We start from the raw sequence: 20,206 nt of genomic DNA on the forward strand, positions 1-20,206 counted from the left end.
AAGTCCCATATCGGGCTCCCTATGAGGAGCCTGCTTCTCCCTCTGCCTGTGTCTCTGCCTCTCTCTCTGTGCCTCTCATGAATAAATAAAATCTTTTTAAAAAATAAATAAGTAAATAAATAAATAAAGCAAACCTCTAAATGCGATTTTTTTAAAGTCTAGGCAAGGAACACAATTGAGGCCCATTCACACCAAACCAAGTTCCCCTCTCTGGGGATGCTGAGAGGCAGCCTATATCAGGGAGTACGAGGATTGAAACTTTTTTGTCCTCTTGTGCTAGCTGACAGCTCAGTGAATGGAATTGCATCTGATGTTAGGTTACCTCATTATATTCATATATTTGTAGAGCAGGGTTTGGTGTTTTGTGGGGGGGAAAGGGGACGGCTGGGAAGAGGTAATCCCCTGTGGTTTTTCAAATGAAAGCAACTTAGAAAAAGTAGCAAACTTCTCCTCCTTCCTGTCATCTACTTCCAAATAAGCAATCAGTATATTAAGTGACACTACTCCTAATATAAACCCCTGGGACAGTATGCTATTAATTTATGTGTACTCTGAGGAATATCATCCACTCCTTACCCAGGTTCTTAATCCGAGGCAAGGCTTTATTCCTTGCCTTCAGTTATTTATTTTCCTCAAGGGTCTCTTTGGAAGGAGACAGCCAAACTCTAAGTGAATTATTTGGATTTTTGAAAATCCAAACAACTTACCTTACTTTTTTGCAAGGCTATATTTGGTCTTTTTTTTTTTTTTAAGGTTTATATTGAATGCTAACTCAAGATACAAGTACTGTTTTGTTCTGTTTTTTCTCAGAGGAAGGTTCTCAAATGGCGACCCTGAAAACTTTGCACTGTTGTGTTATTTTTCAGAATCTGACTTTTTTCCAAATTATGATAACGGAAGCTCACCAATCTAAAATCTAGAGACTTTATATGTAAGTGGACGTGTGCCCTTGCACATGTACAGAAACCTACGTGAAGGTTTGCACTGGAAGCACTGAGGGGTACCCTCAGGAGAGGCTGGTGGCCCTCCCACCACAATGAACTCCCAGTTTCAGGGGTGCTTACGATTTTTGGAAATACTGGCAATGACATCATACTTTATGTCCTTCACATGCTTTGGGCCTTGTGATCGATAGTGCTTCAGTTTCTCAATTTGCCCCAGCTCCTTTTCCTTTAGAGACTCAACCCACAATTTAAGTTGCATCAAATCCCTATAAAAGCTGTACCTCAAAATTACAGGATAGGAAAGCCACACCCAACCTTCCACAGACCCCATCTTTGTCTTCCACAGCTTTGGAGCACAACCCCTGATACCCAATGTACAGAAGCACATTGTGCAAGTTTTCACTACCTCTGGTTGCTTTCTGAGATGTCATCCATGTGTCCTCTCCCTTTCCCATTGGTCTTTAACATGTCTTCCGAGTTGCCAGAGACAGATTTTTCACTTTTCTAAAGGATGCCTTTTTAGTACTAATAAAACTTTCATACTTGTCTGCTTAATCACGCCAGCTTTACTGTCCCCTTTTTACTTTTTTGTTTTTGGCTCAGAGGTATATGAACCATCTGTGCCTCTAAAACAGTTTGCTTAAATAGCCTCCAGGCAGATTTTATGGTTTTTAAGTTTTTTCCTTTAACCTTCAGCCTGCTGTTAGCCATTTTCATCACAGTTTTAAAATCAGCCTCTTTTGGAAACGACTGTCACTATATGTGGTTTTTCAGAAGTTACTGGAACTGGAGAGGGGGCCACTGACTCCAGCTGAATTGCACCATGGTCCCCATTCACAGTCATCTGAGCAGGTGTGGGCATGGCCAGCCTCGGGAAGGGTCATCTCCTCTATTTGGCATCCTGAAGAGTGATGCAGGGACGTTTCATTTCAAATATCCATGTCCCTATCACCCAGTTAAGACCCAGGAAGATAAAATGTGAACTGCTTACCTGCCTATTTATTTATCACCACATTTCTACAGAGTTGTCATCATGATCCTAGGCACTAAATGAGATACCAGGCTGAAACAAAGAACACAAAGAAAGGGAGGAAAAGTCCTTCCTTCCCGCCACACCATTGTGCCATGAGAATCACCCCCTGTTACTATGCCAGCAGACATGATGTTCTGTTCCCATTTTATCACAGCGTCTAGTCGGGGGACCTGAGCATCAATAAGCATTTCTCTATCCTGAGATTCATCACCCAAACCTCCTGTCTACCCTTGCATTAATGTTAGCATAGGTCTATAGTTCTCTCTATATATATAATAAAACCACATCTCTTCCCATACCCAGAGGGAGGTGGGGGGAAGGATCTGCCCTTTCTGTGGCCCTTTCCATCAAAAAACAACTTACCCCATTTATTTTCAATCATCCAACCATATTTGTCAGACACTAATTATTTTCTTCTCTCAAATCAGTGCATCTTTCACCCAATCTTTTCTCTGCTGTTATTGTTGCTTTTCTGATACATTTGATAATAAAAAACACTTAGGGTCTTGTAGTTATTATTCTTACTATTTACTTACAAAATGTTTCTGCCTTCAGAGGTTACAGGCTGTCAATACACTCCCTGAAATAAATTAGTAATACTGTGCTAACTCTACAGTTCCTGAAGCGGAGTGAAAAGTCAGGGAAGGTAAGCAACAAATCCCCGAGGGTTGGTAGAAATGAATGAATAAATTAATGAATGAACAAATACACAAACAAGTGGATTAATGGGCTTATTGTTCCGGGGAATATTTGTTTGCTTTCTTGTTTACAGGTAAAGTTCCATTCCTTCACAAAGAACTTAAAATTAGCAAAGAAGTAGCAAATCAGGGCCAGGATTCAAAAAGCATGCTGCTGTGTCCTCATCCCAATGAACTCTTTCCTCCCCTTTTCCCCTCCTTCACATCTCCATCTTTCAGATTTCAGTTCAAGCACTATGTCCTCAGGGAAGCTCCCGGGGCTCCTGACTAATCAAATTCCCCTGTTAGAGGCTCTCACAGCACTGTGCCCACACTATCACAGCACTTGACACGGTGACAATTTCACATTTGTGCTATTATGTAAATAAATGTCTGTCTTCCACCGGCCTCTACACTTCATGAGGGCAGGAACCTGTTCTCATGGTCTGCTGCAACTCCAATGACTAGCACAGTGCCTGGCACATAACAGCTGCTCAAGAAATACCTGTTTAATAAATACATAGATAAATTAATAACTTGAGAGTTGCGGCCTTCAAGGTCTCTCCTCCTTTAGCTACTTGAACTTGATGCATTCAGTCTCAGACTAAATCACAATTTGTTTGAACACGCCCTGCTCCCTTCTGCTCAGCAGGCACAGTTTTCAGCCACAGAGAAAGCTTAAATGCATGGATGGCCAGGCTAACTCTTGATGAGTAACAGCAGCAGCATCTAGTCCCAGATATCTGCCTCCCCATATCCAGTATGGTCCTTGTCCAACATCTCCCAGGCCACTCACACTGATGAAACTATTCATTGTGCTATCCGCTATTCTAACTACACCATTGTTCTTCTTCATAAATAAGTATATCTAACAGCTAACCACAATCCCCTCATCTTAGTTCTTTCTCTTTTTTTAAGTTTTTATATATTTATTCATGAGAGACACACAGAGAGAGGCAGGGACACAGGCTGAGGGAGAAGCAGACTCCATGCAAGGAGCCCAATGTGGGACTCCGAGATCACGCCCTGAGCCAAAGGCAGACGCTCAACCGTTGAGCCACCCAGGAGTCCCCCCTCATCTTAGTTCTATGTAATCACGTAGTCTATGGAGTCCAAAAAGAAGAGAACAAGTCAGCACTTTGCTCCTGGTACTAAAGCCAACATTCTAATAATCAGGTTTTCAAATAGCTGGTCCTAGATAGAAGTAGTTCATCTAAGTGTCCTATGATGAATGTTAACCACATTTTTATATCTCAATCCACATTTGGTTTCAGATTCCTTCTTTCACAGAAGTAGATAGGCATGCCATATTCATTGTGTAAAGAATTCAACCTCATGAGATAACCTAATGAAGTCACTTCCTCCTTCTCTCTAGCGGATATTTGCTGGCACTTACCATCAGCCATCATTCTGACACCTTTCCTCTTTTAATAGTTTCCAAATTTTCATTCTAGTAGCTGCCCTTCCCTATGTAGCCTCCCACAGGCTTTAGAAGAAAATGAGCCTAACTCTAACATCTGAGGGAAGCCCTGACTGGCTCAAGTTAACCAGAATATCCACTGCCCTGGTCACAGTCCCAGTTCAGGCCTGGGGAGCATGTGACTTACACATACACAATGAGTATAAATTTTAAGACTCTTGCTTAGAATGCTAGTACACAGGCACTCTTTTATTGCATATGAACAAGGAAGTATGTAGGCCTGATTGCTGCTAGCAGCCATCCCACGACCTCTGGGGAGGCTGCCTTGGAAAACAGCCAACACTCATATACAAGAAGACAATGATGGGAAGAAATGAAACCACTGCACTTCAGGATCAACTTGTCTGAAGTATATCCTACCTTCGGACTTGAATTCCACCAGATAAAAGATGTCTTTTATTGTTTAAACCAGTTTGAGTTGGGTCTTCTGTTATTTGCATTAAAAACCCTGATATTCCTCTCCTGCCAAAAAAAAGTCCTGATACATCCTATAACTATAACCAAATTAAGTCTACTCGTAGAATAAAAGAAACTTCGAAACACTTCCTCTACCCAAAGGTGGCCCCTTCAAAGTTACCATCTCCTTTTCCTCACACTACTTCTAGGGGAGTGTGGATGCCTATAGATGCTGTATGGCTGTCTCCCAGGCCAAGGCTTGGTCTGTGTTGAGCTTACCGTCTGAGGCCTTAACCTCACCACTAGAAGGGAGGTAAACCCCACCTGCCCCGTAGAAAGAAAAATCGCTGTGTCAGAACATTTAACCAACAATATCCATCCTTGGTTCACTTCTTCCCACATTTTAAAAGAAAAAAAAGAAAAAGAAAACCCTAAACTAGTTCAACATACTTTTTCTACTGGGAAATGTTTCATAACTACTAGTGAATAATTCAGTGAATATGACACTTTTCATTTTCTATTGCCAGACACACCCAACTTCATGGGAATGCTATCGCCTTTCCTACTCTCCAAATCTTCTCTGTATCCAGGATCTTAAATGTACTGCTTCCTTAACAGAGATCCAATCAACAGGGAAGATTAGATCATACCGCACATCCTGCTCATCATCTCCCCAAAATTGCCATCAAACTTAAAATAAAATCCAAACTAGTATCTCTGCACCCTAACCACCTTGACCATTCTACTCCAGACAGTATGGCCTTCTTGCTGTTGTTCAAAAATGCCAAGCCCGATCCTCTACCTTTCACTTGCTCCCCCTCCTCCCATAAACTCTCTGCTCCAGGCTCTTCTCGTGACAGCCCCATCACCTATTCTGTCCCTACCCACACCTCACCTCCTCAAGGACGATTTCTGGAACCACCGGATGTAAAACAGCACCCCATCACTACTCATCCCCTCACCCTGCTTTGTCTTCACCTGTCACCACCTGAAATTTTGTTACATATATACATATTTTTAACTTTATTTTATGTATCTCCCTTAGAGAAAGAATGTAAGTTCCTTTAGGACAGGGATTTTTCTCTTATTTAATAATGTGTCCACCAAACCCAAAACAGTACCTAGCACATTAGAGACACTGAACATATCTTTTTTTTTAAGTAAATGGATGAACAAATAACAATTTTGTTTTAATCTTGGCTAAAAACAAAGAGGAGCACAGTGACTTGTCTCTTACTAAGCAAGTCTCTCTTGTCTTTAAGTATTTGCCCTGCTTTTCTCCCCACTTTTTTCTTTTTTTAAATTGAAGTGTAGTTGACATGCAATATTATATTTCAGTTATCCATCATAGTGATTCAACATGTATATACATTATAAAATGATCACCATGCTAATAAGTCTTGTTACTATCTGTCACCATACAGAGCTATTACAATATTATTGATGCATTCTCTATCCTGTAACTTATATCCCCATGACTTACTTATTTTGTAACTAGAAGTCTATACTTCTTAATCCCCTTCAACCTATTTTGCCCATCCTCCCATGCCTCTTCCTTCTGACAACCACCAGTTTGTTCCCTATATTTATGAGTTTGTTTCTGCTTTTTGTTTGATAATAAACAAACACACAAAAAGCAGAAAAAAAAACATAAAATGTGGTATTTGTCTTTCTCTGACTTATTTCACTCATTATAATACCCTCTAGGTCCATCCATCTTGTCACAAATGTCTATTTGTCCAGCTTTATCTCACATACCACTGGGTCCCTGTATCCCTAAATCCTTTGACAACAACGGTTTAAATTGCCCCAACTTATAAAACATTTAATCCTACAGATGATCACAGAAAGTATCAGGACCTTCAAGGATTGGTCTTTTAACAAAGAGTTGGATATACAATCTTAGAACCGCTCACCCTATTTAAAATAATATGAATTTATTCTACCAAAACAGATCACAAGATAATGTAGCATTTACTTGGATCAATACAGAAATCACCACTTTATCCTAGAATGTCTGGCAAGCAGCCTCTGAAACAGACTCGCAATTGTCATACCTCAAAATTCCTATTACCCACTGAATTCCCAAAATACACTTATTGGGTTAGGACCCAGCTCTCGTAATGCTAATTAGCTAATCAGGAAACTGAAAGTTTGTGTGACAAAAATCGGACACATCTTTGATTTTATGTCATAAATTCTACTATCTCTGTGGGGAAAAAAAATCATTTCAAAGTCAAAGCTGTTGTTTTTCCACAATCAAAAGTAGTTAAATACTTGTAAATTCATTTGAACCTATTTGTGAAGGGTTTCTCCTATATGCCTCCAAAGCTCTCTTATAAATCAGTATAATGTTTTCAAGGCACATTTAGAAGTAAAAAATTCCTATCTACTAAGTGTATTTTCTTCTATTAGAAGATGAATTAAGCAGAAAATACATTAATGTCTGAATTTATAATAGAAGTGGTTAACCCTTAGCCATAGCAAACTAATGAGGAATATTTTACCATGCAAGGATTAATCAGGGCTCTCCAACACTATGTAATTTGACATTCTGAGGACTTAATCATGAATGGATTTTATTCCCCTATTTACTTTTCATCACAGGATGCCTTACAAAGACACTACGTGTTAGAATAATATAATTCTGGAGCCTAATCCTATTACTTTAAAGAAATGTCATTGAAAGAATATTCCATAGCTTTAAAAAATAGGCCTTACAGAAGCAGTACTCAGCGATTATGTCATCTCTGGGTTAAAGCAGCTCAAACACTGAGAAAAATATTAATATAGAAGTAGTGAGCCTTAGAGCCTGGAGCTGGCTAACCCTCTGTTAGCAATGAAACAGCAACACAAATTCTGGGAGGTTGTGATTACTGGACATTGGCTTCCATCCCCGGCCATTGATTATCTCTTTCTTTGTTAAAGACTACAGGAGTTTCATTTAACTGGAGTGCTCAGTAAATTGCAGCAGAGTTCAAGCATCTTTTATGGATTCATTAAACCATTGATCTGCCTTCCTGTGCTTGTAGTAGTGCCCAGCTCTGGCCCACAGCCTGTGTTTACAGAGAATGCAACAGATGACGTTTGTAACCTCCAAAGGCCGCCTGTCAGTAGACATCAGACTCCACCGCATGCACGGCCACTCTAAGAGTGGATTGTAACAGGGAATTTCCTCCTCTCCATCTGAACTGCTGGGGCAGGAATTAAGCGGCCATCGACAATGAGCTTCTTTTTATTCCATTCTGACCTGCGATAATATAAACACCGAGCAAAGAGCCAAGGAACAAATAAGTATATGTGACTTGCCCAGTTCACACTTTTGCTTCTGTACAGAAGCTACCTGGGGGTACTGATACAGGGGAGAAATAAAAATCGCAGGTGTGCCTAGAGCTTGCATCTCCTGCGTATGGCCATAGCTTTTGTGTGTTCTAGCTTTTGTGACCAGACATTGCAAAAGTATATGAGAAAAATTCTGGGGCAGCCTGGGTGGCTCAGTGGTTTAGTGCCACCTTCAGTCTAGGGCATGATCCTGGAGACCCTGGATCGAGTCCCGTGTCGGGCTCCCCGCATGGAGCCTGCTTCTCCCTCTGCCTGTGTCTCTGCCTCTGTGTGTGTGTGTGTCTCTTGTGAATAAATAAATAAAATCTTAAAAAAAAAAAAAGAAAGAAAAATTCTGGACTCAAACTACTACCTTAAAATAATCTCAAGGCAAGCCACCTGGCCTGTCTTGGATACATCATGTTTTTAACAAAGTGTTTGAATGAACAGTGTAACTAGGAAAATGCACGAGCGTAATCTCTTGGTTTCCCTGGACAGGGCACTAAGGACTCTTGGAAACTTCTCCCTCCTGTGGCCTTTATTCATAAGGTCTCCTGACACCTTGTGCTGGACTTTACCAGCACAAAGAGCGCTGGATGCAGTTTATGATGGGAGAAGCACATCAAAATGACCCATGAGGTAATTCTTTAAGTGCTTGTTCTTCTGATAAACCCGAACAAAGCTAGCAGCAAGGTGAGAAAGTTGGTGATGCAAGTGACCGGATCGATAAGGAGGAAGCATGTCCCAAATAACTAGAACCCTTCCCGATCATTTGTTTCCCGGACTGCCCACTGCCCAACCAGACAGGCGGACTACGAACTCGAGGCACGCCCATCCATCACTCCGCAGCCGCACTCCCCAGAACACAATGTAGCTGATGCAATCTGACACTGTGGTTAATGTTAAAAGAGAGCGTGCCTTTGAGATGGATTGGATAATTACCGGCAGCTCAAATGAGAGAAACTTGATTTAAGTGTAGAGCATCAGCTATCACTACAAGGGCGGCCAGACACTGACTGTGTCTGAAAATCAACATTCAAGAATATGTCAATAGCCCTGCACATTGACCCCCAGGTGATCAGATTCAGATCTATGGAAAAAAGAAAAGTACAAAAAAACGCCCTCTTTTCCATCTGTTCTTTCCAACATTTCATTGAAAAGAAATGTTGAACAAAGACTGGGACTTGAAGCTATTTGGCGTTTTAATCAGCTCTTCATAATTGGTCTAAAACATCTAATATTATTCAGAGGTTGATACCCATTCTGGATAACAGATTAGAATTATTTCTCTCTTTTCCCCACAACCTCCAAAATATAGCCCACTAAAAACTAGAAGGGGATGCTATTCCTTTCTTTCAGGGGAAACTCACTTCCCTCTGTTCTGTTTGTGTTCCAGGTATCCCTTAAACCAGTGCTTCTCAAGTGGTGTTCAAGCGTTCTGAGGAACATGAGGATCACACACCTCTCCCCTCAGTTTCTGATGGCTTCCAAGGGCATTGGGTCCTACCCAGCCTGCAGAAGCTCTGCCCTTGAACGCTTTCTGGCTTTCTTCAAGAGCCCAGGCATCACTTTAACGTGACCCTCATCTTACCTCGCTACCTAGAACTTTCCTACTAGAACCTCACCCTAAATGTGTTTCAACGGGCTAACATCTTCCCCCTCTCCTGCTATTGCTTTTTTCATAGGTTCTCATTTGCAGCAGCTCATCAATATTCCATTCCATATTTCAAAATACCACAGAATGAGAAAACAGTTGGGTTTGTTGTTCTTTCCCTAGAGCTTTCTGAGGACGCCCCTGTTTGCCGTGACCGAAAGGGAACTCAGCCACTGGCCTGCAGGCTGAAGCCCTAGGGGGCAGAAGGGGCCACTCTCTGTGCAGCCAGCAGACAGGCTTGCAGCACAGTTCCAACAGACACTGGGGGATCAGAGCGATCATGCTGCAGGCCAGGGCAGGTAGGCAGACCCAAAAGGCTCACTGGCATCCCATTAAAATAATGTGAATCTGTAGGAAGAACTCTGGTACTCCCTTGGCACATTTACTTGTCGATCGAGAATATTTGCAAGTAACTGGCAAAAGCAAGTCTGTGGCCTGAGATTTAGGCAGTCAGAGAACATTAATTACAAATAATTTTTTAATGTCCTTCCCCAAACCTTCTAGAATAACCATTTTGCAAATTAAATCTTGCAGGTGTTTAAAGGAACAAAGTAGACAGGTTAATCACCAGATTAGCAGGGCAACTGTTACACATTTCTTCTGTGCTACTAGGTTCCATAATTATCTCTGAAACTGAGAATCTTTTCCAAGACACCTTCAAGTTTAATAAAAAGACCAGTACAAAAACAAAAACAAAAAACCAGTACAGCAGTCCTCCTTATCCAAGGCTCACTTTCCATGGTTTCAGTTATTTGTGGTACACCATGGCCTAGAAGCAGATGATCTTCCTGATTTAGAAGGTCAATACTAGTCTAAGACTATATCACAATGCCTATGTCTCACAGCATCACAAAAAAAGGGGGTCAGTAAAGATACTTTGAGAGAGAATCCACATTCACATAAGTTTTATTACAGTATATTGTTATAACTATTTTGTTTTATTATTATTGTTGTTAATCTCTAATTGCATCTCATTTGTAAGTTAAACTTTATCACAGGTATGTACGTATAGGCAAAAATATAGTATAAATAGGGTTCCGGGGATCCCTGGGTGGCGCAGCGGTTTGGCACCTGCCTTTGGCCCAGGGCGCGATCCTGGAGACCCGGGATTGAATCCCACGTCGGGCTCCCGGTGCATGGAGCCTGCTTCTCCCTCTGCCTGTGTCTCTGCCTCTCTCTCTCTCTCTCTCTGTGTGACTATCATAAATAAATATAAATAAATAAATAAATAAATAAATAAATAAATAAATAGGGTTCGGTACTATCTGTGGTTTCAAGCATCCACTGGGGGTCTTGGAAGGTATCCCCCAGCGATAAGGAGGGCTACTGTAGTCTAAATAAAATATGTCTTCAAATAATATGATACGTGCTAATTAATGATGGGTCTTCTAAAAGAGATGTCTTCTAAGAAGAAACCACTGTGAATAGAGGGAAATCATTTGAAAATAAGATAAATGCTTTATTATATAATATTCCCCTCTTTAAATATTCAGTATTATCATCATGATGGTGGACAATTTAAGGGACATGATTTGCAAATGTTGTTTCTGTCTATATAACCTTTTAATCTTTATTTGATCCTTATTGTTATCTCTTATCTACATAGCTTTCTTCCCACTATGGTCTGGTGGGGAACAGCAACATTATGATATTGGAGTAGTTTCTATGTAGTTTCAAATTATAGAGAAACTAGAACAAGGAAACATAACTTTGGTGTCTTTAGGAAATTGTGTCTGTTACTAAAAAGTATCAATGCCACTAACCCATTAAGAACATTAAAATTTTTAAAAAAACAAAACAAAAAACACAAACAAAACAAAACAAAACAAAAAAAAGAACACTAAAATTTGAGATCTTAACAAAGAAAGAAAGAAAACAGTCATTTACACTGGGTGCATTGGCCATTTGTCTTGAGTGTTTATTTCCTGCTTGATTTATGGACATTAGTTTAGATAATAAGATATTTTCCCAAGCAGAAGGAAAAAGACCAAACACGGGATATGTGGAAATGACTACTACTTGTGGTCTTGTTTGTTACTCTTGTTTTTAAAGGGATAATGGTTATAAGGCATACTCCCTTAGGATAGAATATTTTTAAGTGTCTAGGATTGTACAAAGTAAAATGGGCATTTGTTAGACAAAACTCTTCAGCATCTCTTGCAAAACCACTAAGGCACCTCTGCAACTTTCCGACTCCTAGGCGAATTTCTAGGCTAGAAATGTTCATCTCTACTTGTGGCCTCAAAGTTCATCTCTACTTGTGGCCTCAAAAAGGGGCTGGGAAAAGAGCAAGCTATTCGTTCCCTGAAAAGTCTCTAGTGCATCAAGTAATGAGACTGACATATCATTGTTCAGCCAATGCCCATAGACTACAAAAGTATTTTTCTTACCCACTCTTTCAAAAACTTGTGAGCCAGCAATTGAGCCTGTTGGGGATAAGGATTCTACAAAAAATATAATCATGAATTAACGCTATTTCTTCTTAGAGCCAACATCCTGAAATGCCTAAGCTCATAGTTCGGTTCTTAAATGAATACAGCTGTGACTCACAGTCCTCTCCTAACAGAAACCTCTTGAAGAAAGCCTACACATACGTGTAGCAATCCAAACAACTCTTCAAAAAAATTTTTAAATTTGGTCTGAAACTATAAACTACATGCCATAAAGGGTTAAGTTGGCTTCAGTCTACCCCACCTTACTTTACAGGGCCGGGGTTTGTGAGAGAGGGATATGACATTCTTAACCCACTCCATCAAACAGACACAGAGACCAGAGAAAGGAAGGGTGGAGAAGCAAATGAAATTTAAAGAGCCAATTTTCAGTGGGCCTTCATTTTGAGAGTTGGGCTATTTTTGTCCTTGTTTTTAGCAGCAAATCAATTCCTGCCTCCGTACCCAAGCATTTGTGAAGAGGATAGCAGGGGAACCGCAGGCACAGCTGTCCAATTTACATTCACAAATGCAGGTGTTGCTCAGACACAAAACAGAGGTCAGCTGAATACGGCTCCTAATTAGCTACCTTTTCTACTAGGATTTTTCTTTGTAAAGTTATGCATGCAATTTGGGTTCAACTTAGAGACCATTTTTAGATCTCAGCATGCTATCCACCAAGAAGCGGCTGTCATTATAAAGCATAATTTACAGCATAGTTAACTTTACATGTTTTTTAAAATCTACATTATACCTAAGGCAAATTTCTCTTCTACACACATATTATTCACTGTTTTCCATCCCTTTCTGAATATCTAAAATTTAGGGTAGAATCTAGCCAGAAAATCTTTTATGACAGGATGGGAAGAATTTTGCCCTTTTTCTAAGATTAAGAAAGTCCATAATTTTAATAATGAGGACTAAAGACTTTGTTAAATGACACAAGAAAAGTAGCTATTTGCTATTGTCTTCAGTGGGGAACACCCTGGGGCTTATTACAGCAGTTCTTAGAAATGGCAGGATGGAAACTGGTATCGAATACAATCCATTAAGAAACCCAAGCCCTAAATGAAATGACCACAAAATCCTATCAGTTAACAGAAATGCAGCAGCTGTACATGTTTATTGTAATACAATAGGATATTGTTGCAGAGATAACACTCTTAAAATTTAAAAAAAGAAAAAAAAAAAAAAGAATCCAGCAAGCGATGTGATCAGTTTATTCCCCTATTTGAAAAATGAGAAGGTATAGTGTGGCAGGGCTTTGGGATACATAAATAAGCATGAAGATCGCAGAGAAGACAGGTTTTGTATGTACACTAATGGGCTGCTGGGATCAGCTGTCAAAGTCACCGGCTAAACTTCAAGCTTCTGTGACTCCCAGCTTTTGCAGGATGTTCAAAGACCTACCCCAATAACTCCCCACAGGAAGTGAAAGGTAATGGTCCTCCTCCCCCTGCTGATTTTACCTGCCATAAGTATTCCAAATACTAACTCTTTTCTTGGCTCCCAGTTACCCATCTTTTAAAACTGTATGCTATGGAAGTTTAAATCCAGTTTGACCTTAAACTTTATAATGATGTAATATTACATGTTAGGTATAACAATGTAAATTCATATATATGGCATTGTATATATATATATATATACACTCTCTCTATATATAGTATTCTAGGGTATTTCAGAGGCTTACTAAAGTTAAATGGTTTTGCAAAATATGACACGTATCACCAGGATTGTGACAAAAGCATCTTGCTTGATTTTGCTCCCTACAGGCCGTCCATCAAGATTCAGACCCACAATTCTTCAGAATCATAGACAAAAACCCCTGTTCTCTAGCCATCTTCTGGGATGGAATGCAAAGTATTTTGTTGTGGTAAGTAGGGCTTTGAAGATGAAAGCGCTGAGTCCACTCCTGTGATTGTTACCCCAGTGCTCAGCGTTCAAAACGGGAGCCCCAGGGTCTCCAAGATCATTTTAATCCTCCTATATTAAAACAAAACGTGTCTCCCATGCGTTGCTCCAACCCCCCCTCCTCTGGAGTCTCACTGGCCCCTCCCAAGGGAAAATGAACTGGACTTTGACTGTCCCAAAAGAATTCCAAACAATTTCCTTACTTGCCTCCCTGTTCCAGTGAAGATTATGAGCCTAATACTTAGAGACTGCTACTAAAATTCCACCCCGCTGAATTCTGCAGCCTAATTCTTTCAGCATTATGTTTTTTGGCAGAATGACGTGACCCAAATTTGCAGGAGATAATTTGCTGCAACAGTGCTTCTTGCAATGCAGTGAACCCGAGATGAGCATTTCAGGATTACAAACACCAGACTTTATAAGAATAATAATAATTGTTTGCTTCAAGAAGAGACAGATTTTGATCTTGTATTATGGAAATGGAAAAGCTTAGCAAAATGTGGACAATTTTATGAATTAGGAAGCTATACAGATCAATGGAAAATAATCAAGATCTAGCACATTACTTCAGTAATCGGTGGCAAAATGCTAGAGCGGGTTGGTTCTTTAAAGATTAAGAAACTAGCTGTGTGTACGTGTGTGTGTGATTGTAAAAACATCACGCATTCCATTTCTCATCAATGGTGGCCACTACTATTCTAAAAGGACATTTTCAGATCTGAGATGTCTTAAAACAAAACAAAAACTGACTAACTATGGCTGTTCCTGTGTTCACCCACCATGCTGCCCACAAACGCTCGGCTGTGTGCGCAATGTTGGTTCAGGTAGTCATTATTTCACCTTTTCTCAATATTAATCAACTTTCATCTAAGGCGTCAAAAGAGACTTGACGTTTTTCTCAATTAGAATTTGTGGTTCTTGATTAAAATTTGTGGATCAGGTTTTGTAAAGAGCCAGAGCAATATTCCCACTGGGAACAAATATTAAACTGTGTGGACTACAGCTTTCTGGCCACACTCCCGTGGCTAGTTTCTCAGCCTCTGAAAGAAATCTCTACCACTTATCTTTCGTGGACTCTAGTCTCTACACACTATGCTGGAGAGACACTGTCACTTAGGGTGGCAGCTGTGATCACCGTGTTCTTCCTCATGGGATTCTCATTCACCCTCTCAGAATTCAAACATCAAGACAGAGAAACGGAAGAACAGGTTACACATCAGAAGGGGATCCCTTATTCCAGAAGGTTAAGTATGACAGAGAAGGGGAACAGACAGGACAGGAAAAAAAAAAATAAAAGTAAAATGTGCACAGTGTTTTCAGCTAGAAGCTAGGAGGCACATGCGCACACGGTCTGGGGAGGCCTGCGTAGCCGCCTCGCTCTACGTGCTCTTACCTTATTTCTCTTGAAGTAGGCTCGTCGGCAGGCTGCAAAGCACTTCTCGCTGCAGAAGCTTTTCACCTCACTTCCCATACTCAGGGAATAGCGCTTGATTCCCACTTTCTGGCACCAGGCACACATTATTTGTACATTTGACACATCATCTTCTATAACAAAAGTATAAGAAAAATGTTCATATCAGAAGCAAACATCCCTTCAAACTTAGACACACCCTCAACCTGACAGAGCTACCTGAGGTCTCATTTTAATTTCTGTACCTCATTACTCTCTGACCTCATAGGATAGCCAGCTCCTGATAAGAAGACTCATGCTTGCTCACTCTTTTCTTTCTTTTTTTAATTCCTTCCTTCCTTTCTTCCTTTCTTTCTCTTTTATCCCTTGGTTGGCTCTTAAGTCTCCAAAAAAAACATCATTTACTTAAAATCTGGAGCATGAATGCACAGCCAGGAAGGGGGTCCCAAGTCTTCTTAGCCTGGTAAAAATGCATATTCTATTGGCTTACACCAGGCTCTATACTAATGAAACTTGTAAAATGACCAATTTCTTCTTCAAAGGTACTGCTGGAAGCCTGTAAGATCCACACTGGGTGGGACACCCAGTGCTAACCCATAAATGTGATGCCCTAATGTGAACCTTGACAGTCAGGAACCAGGCTCAATCTTGGCATGTGTCTTATTACTGTTACCTGATATAGGGTTTTATTTACCCTTGCAATGTAATGATTCCCAAGTGATACGGCTAGTCAAAAAAAGGAAGGACATGAGGGGCCAGATTGTGCCCATGGAAAGGCACTGGCCTGGCTCACTCAGCAGTCTTCTACGGCAGAACCTTCCTGCATGCATGTCCTCAGGGAGGCACAGGCCTGATTTAAATTCTCTCCATGTGATGCTGCTCGTGTCCCGAAATGGAGGGATGGTAATGGAGGTGTCAGCCATGAGACCTGAGGTCACATAGCTATAAAGATCATCCTCAGCTAGAGTGGTAGTCTTTGCAGCCCTCCTGAAGGACCTGCCACACACGTCATGGAGACGCGCAAAATGATGTTAAGTGATATGTGACTATTTTCAATAATTAAAATACTGTATTTCTTTTCCTTTGTAAGAGAGGAAAACAAATTTAACTTGCAAAACAGGCCTGTGATATCACATGCATTACTGCTCAAAGCAAAGAGAGGCTTTTAAAGTGAGTCAGTTAATAAAATATACTGAGTAAATCATAAAGCAGGTGATAAGAAGTTACAACAAAAATGTGACAGTGACATTTAAATGACTGAAGTCTGGGAGATACTAGCCTATTTGATAGGGGGAGGGGGAATAAGAGAAGACTTTAAAGTCTACAAAATATCTTCTTGCTACCTCCTAGGGACTTTGCTTATATCTTGAGTTTTCTGGTCCTCCCAATTGACAATATGCGTACATATGACTGATTGCCACTATTAGCCACATTTCTTCTTCCTTTATGGATTTTTTTTAACTATCCCAGACTCATGCTCCAGACATGAATAGTAATCACAAAATCCCCAATAAGCTCTGGTATAGCGTTGTCTGATTTCTGAATAAAATCCCCCAAAGACTAATTGCTAAACAAGGCCTGGTCCATGAGTTGTTGACATATTCATGGTTCATAGAGTCTGTCATGCAATCATTCCATTTCCAGGGAAAAGATTTGGTTTGAGGCAGTGCGGTCATCAGCCTGCAAAATTAGAAGCAAACTAATTTGTAGTGCAGTGATACGGCTCTTTTTCCCCTGAGTATCATCACTCAGAACTATGCGCAGCATTTTATTTACCTTAATGGAATAAATATTGTCATTTTAACGACCACTTTTTTCACAAATTACATAATGTGATCTATTGTTAATTATCAAATAAGACAGTGTAAAAATGACCTTTGATATTAATCATTTTTGATAACACAACCTTCTTTAAATGGAGTCATAAGATGAAATCAAATGTCATACGATGACTGCATTTTTTAATTTGTTCTATTCAAGAAAAGCTTTATTTATATTTTACATGGTTTCTAACATGGCATCTGTCTACATATAGAAATTTTACATGAAATGTTATAGACATGAAAACTGAACAAAACTTTACAATTAGCCTCAGAGTATGAAAGAGGTCTTTTTAAAAATCAGATTAGAAATAATATATTTTAAAAATAATCATCTGTCATTCCTAAACTAATTTGAACTACTAGTTTCAATTCTTCCCAATGGATTAGCTGCTTTAAAATCCTAAAGTCCTAAAAAAGAAGATGATACAGCAGAACTCTCCCAAATGATCCGTTGGCAATAAGTTTGAGTCTGGTGAAACCTGTAAGGAAAAGAAATTTTTATGGGGGAAATTATTTGACCTCAGAGTTCAAAAAGGAGACCACACCTCCCAAGGAGCTGCTTTAGAACAACCATTAGGTTCCCCATGTTGTTCCTGCCTTTAAATTGTCTGGCTTGGGAAACAAACCTAAAATTTTTCCTCCTAGATCTTTAACGGATATAAATAAAATAAATAAAATAGAAATGAAATAAACCACCATTAGAGACTGAGATCCAGATGAAAAAGGGTAGAAAACAAAGTGGTAACGGGGGCAGGCACACAGCCTGCCTGGCCTGGCAAGAAGGAAGAAGGCTGCGGAGGAGGTACAGCTCACAGTACCCTCATGCTTCCCTCCATCACCGCCAGGCAGACTGGCTGGTCAGTTTTTTAAGACGAGGCAAGGATATTTTCTTACAATAGACCTAACAGAGAAACAAAAAGTAGAATTTTAAGGGAGATTACTTTTATAAATTATGTGTACTCCTGCACCCCAATGTTCACAGCAGCAATGTCCACAGTAGCCAAGGTGTGGAAGGAGCCTCGGTGTCCATCAAAAGATGAATGGATAAAGAAGATGTGGTCTGTGTATACAATGGAATATTACTCAGCCATTAGAAATGACAAATACCCACCATTTGCTTCGACGTGCATGGACCTGGAGGGTATTATGCTGAGTGAAGTAAGTCAATCGGAAAAGGACAAACATCATATAATCTCATTCATTTGGGGAATATAAAAATTAGTGAAAGGGAATAAAGGGAAAGGAGAGAAAATGAGTGAAAATATCAGTGAAGGTGACAAAACATGAGAGTCACCTAACTCTGAGAAATGAACAAGGGGTGATGGAAGGGGAGGTCGTCCGGGGGTTGGGGTGACTGGGTGATGGGCACTGAGGGGAGCACTTGGCAGGATGAGCACTGGGTGTTATGCTATATGTTGGCAAATTGAACTCCAATAAAAAAATTTTTTAAAAATCACGTGTACTATAAAGTAACAATGTGGGAAGAGGAGATAAAAGAAATTGTGCACTTTTGTTTTGTATGTGGCAGTTGGAAAACTCTTAGAATGGTGGTTAGCATCTGTCTTGTTAAATAATTCAGTATTCCCATCCGTTTCTCATAAAATTCCGTTTCATAAAGGCAAAGACTGGAAAAATTCCATCGGATTTCTCCTTTTCTGTCATCAAAATGTTACCAATAGCTAGTGTTCCAAAGATGAGAAAACATTTTCAGATATCTCAGGTACTCTGGTCTTATAAAAGCCATTTTTATCCACATTATATTTAAGAAGCTGAGAACTGTAATTATGAGTTAATTTTTCAGCTGAAACATAGCTCAAAATTCTGGCCCTAAACATGAGATGGTACCCTTCTTAAGTGCTTTAAACCAAAGGGATAGGTTCATTTCAACAACTACATTTTTTTAAAGTCTAAAACCCAGTAATTATATGCATGCTTTACACTGGCAAAATAGAAGGCCCCAGCATTTTAGCTTTTCTAACTTGATCTGCTGTAAAATATATATATATATACATATATATTTAAAGATTCTTTTTCCAAACTAGGGAGAACCTGATTTCCAATCTCACATCTAGACTAAAGCCTGTACCATTAGAGACTTGAGACTACCTCAAAGAAGACTGGTGTAACAGATTTTTTCCTTACAGCCATTAGCCTGTGTGTTTTTCATAATGAACAATGCAACAACAAATGTAAAATATTTACAGCATTAAGTCACTTTCCCAAGGCGAATAGTTTGTATAACATGATAAAATTTTCATATGATAATATCATATAAATATGCATCAGTCAAAATATGCATGTTTCTATTAATCATGAAAAGTTTGTACCACCTCTTTAGAATTTAATTAGGCAAAATGTTTAGGGCATTTTCTTTCCAAACTAATGTTCAAAGAGCTATAGAACATTATTCCATTTTACATCCCAGAAGGAGAAGTTCACATTAATTACTCTGAGATGAAATCAAAATTGTATTTATTTATCATCACACAGAGAAGTATGAGATCAAGCATTTCTGGAACGCCTTGCTGAAGTTGTTTGAGAAACTGCCTTATCTGGTGACTTTCAAAAATAAGAATGGCCATTGGTCGGTGACATTCTAGGGGCACTTGAATTGACTATGAACATGCATCCTTACTTGCCCAGGGCACAAAGAATCAGAAGGGCCTTAATGGACCCCAAGGGATTAACTGTCAATTCACCACCCCTTTGTAACTTTCATGGGAGTCCAAGACTGAGGAAAAAATCTCAAAGTATTGGCTGGTGATGTTTCTCTCCTCCAACAGTTCCTGGAATGCACACATCCAGATAATCATTTCAAGACTTGAATTATATTTGAGACAAGTTGCAAGGCAGCCTGAAGTGACTCCTGGGTGTTCCCTACACCATGGAAGGAAAACACAGCACGGGAAGCCCTCTGTCCATCTATTCGTCAGAGTAGCTATATTTAAGAATACAGATAGAGATATGGCCTGGAAGACAGGCAAGAACTAAGGTTAAAGTCTGCTTTCTTTGCAGCCCTTCTTGGAATAATTCAACTCCAAAAACTTTGAGGCAGTCCAGTTCAAAAGCCTCTACAGAGTCCTATAGAAGCTTCTGTACAATTCTTTGGGTTCTTGAAGTGAAC

The 20,206-nt window shown here is 39.8% G+C and overlaps 1 protein-coding gene across 7 annotated transcripts in view; it reads right to left on the minus strand.

The window, feature by feature from the left end:
* Positions 1–20,206, minus strand: part of SOBP (sine oculis binding protein homolog) — a 163,062-nt gene that overhangs the window by 105,438 nt on the left and 37,418 nt on the right. For all 7 annotated transcript variants that reach the window (XM_077902884.1, XM_077902881.1, XM_077902888.1 and 4 more), the window contains exon 4: positions 15,242–15,393. In XM_077902884.1, coding sequence (XP_077759010.1) covers positions 15,242–15,393 — 152 coding nt within the window. The remainder of the gene's footprint in view (positions 1–15,241; positions 15,394–20,206) is intronic.

This window comes from Canis aureus, chromosome 7 (genome assembly GCF_053574225.1).
Source record: "Canis aureus isolate CA01 chromosome 7, VMU_Caureus_v.1.0, whole genome shotgun sequence".
Classification (NCBI taxonomy): Eukaryota; Metazoa; Chordata; class Mammalia; order Carnivora; family Canidae; genus Canis; species Canis aureus.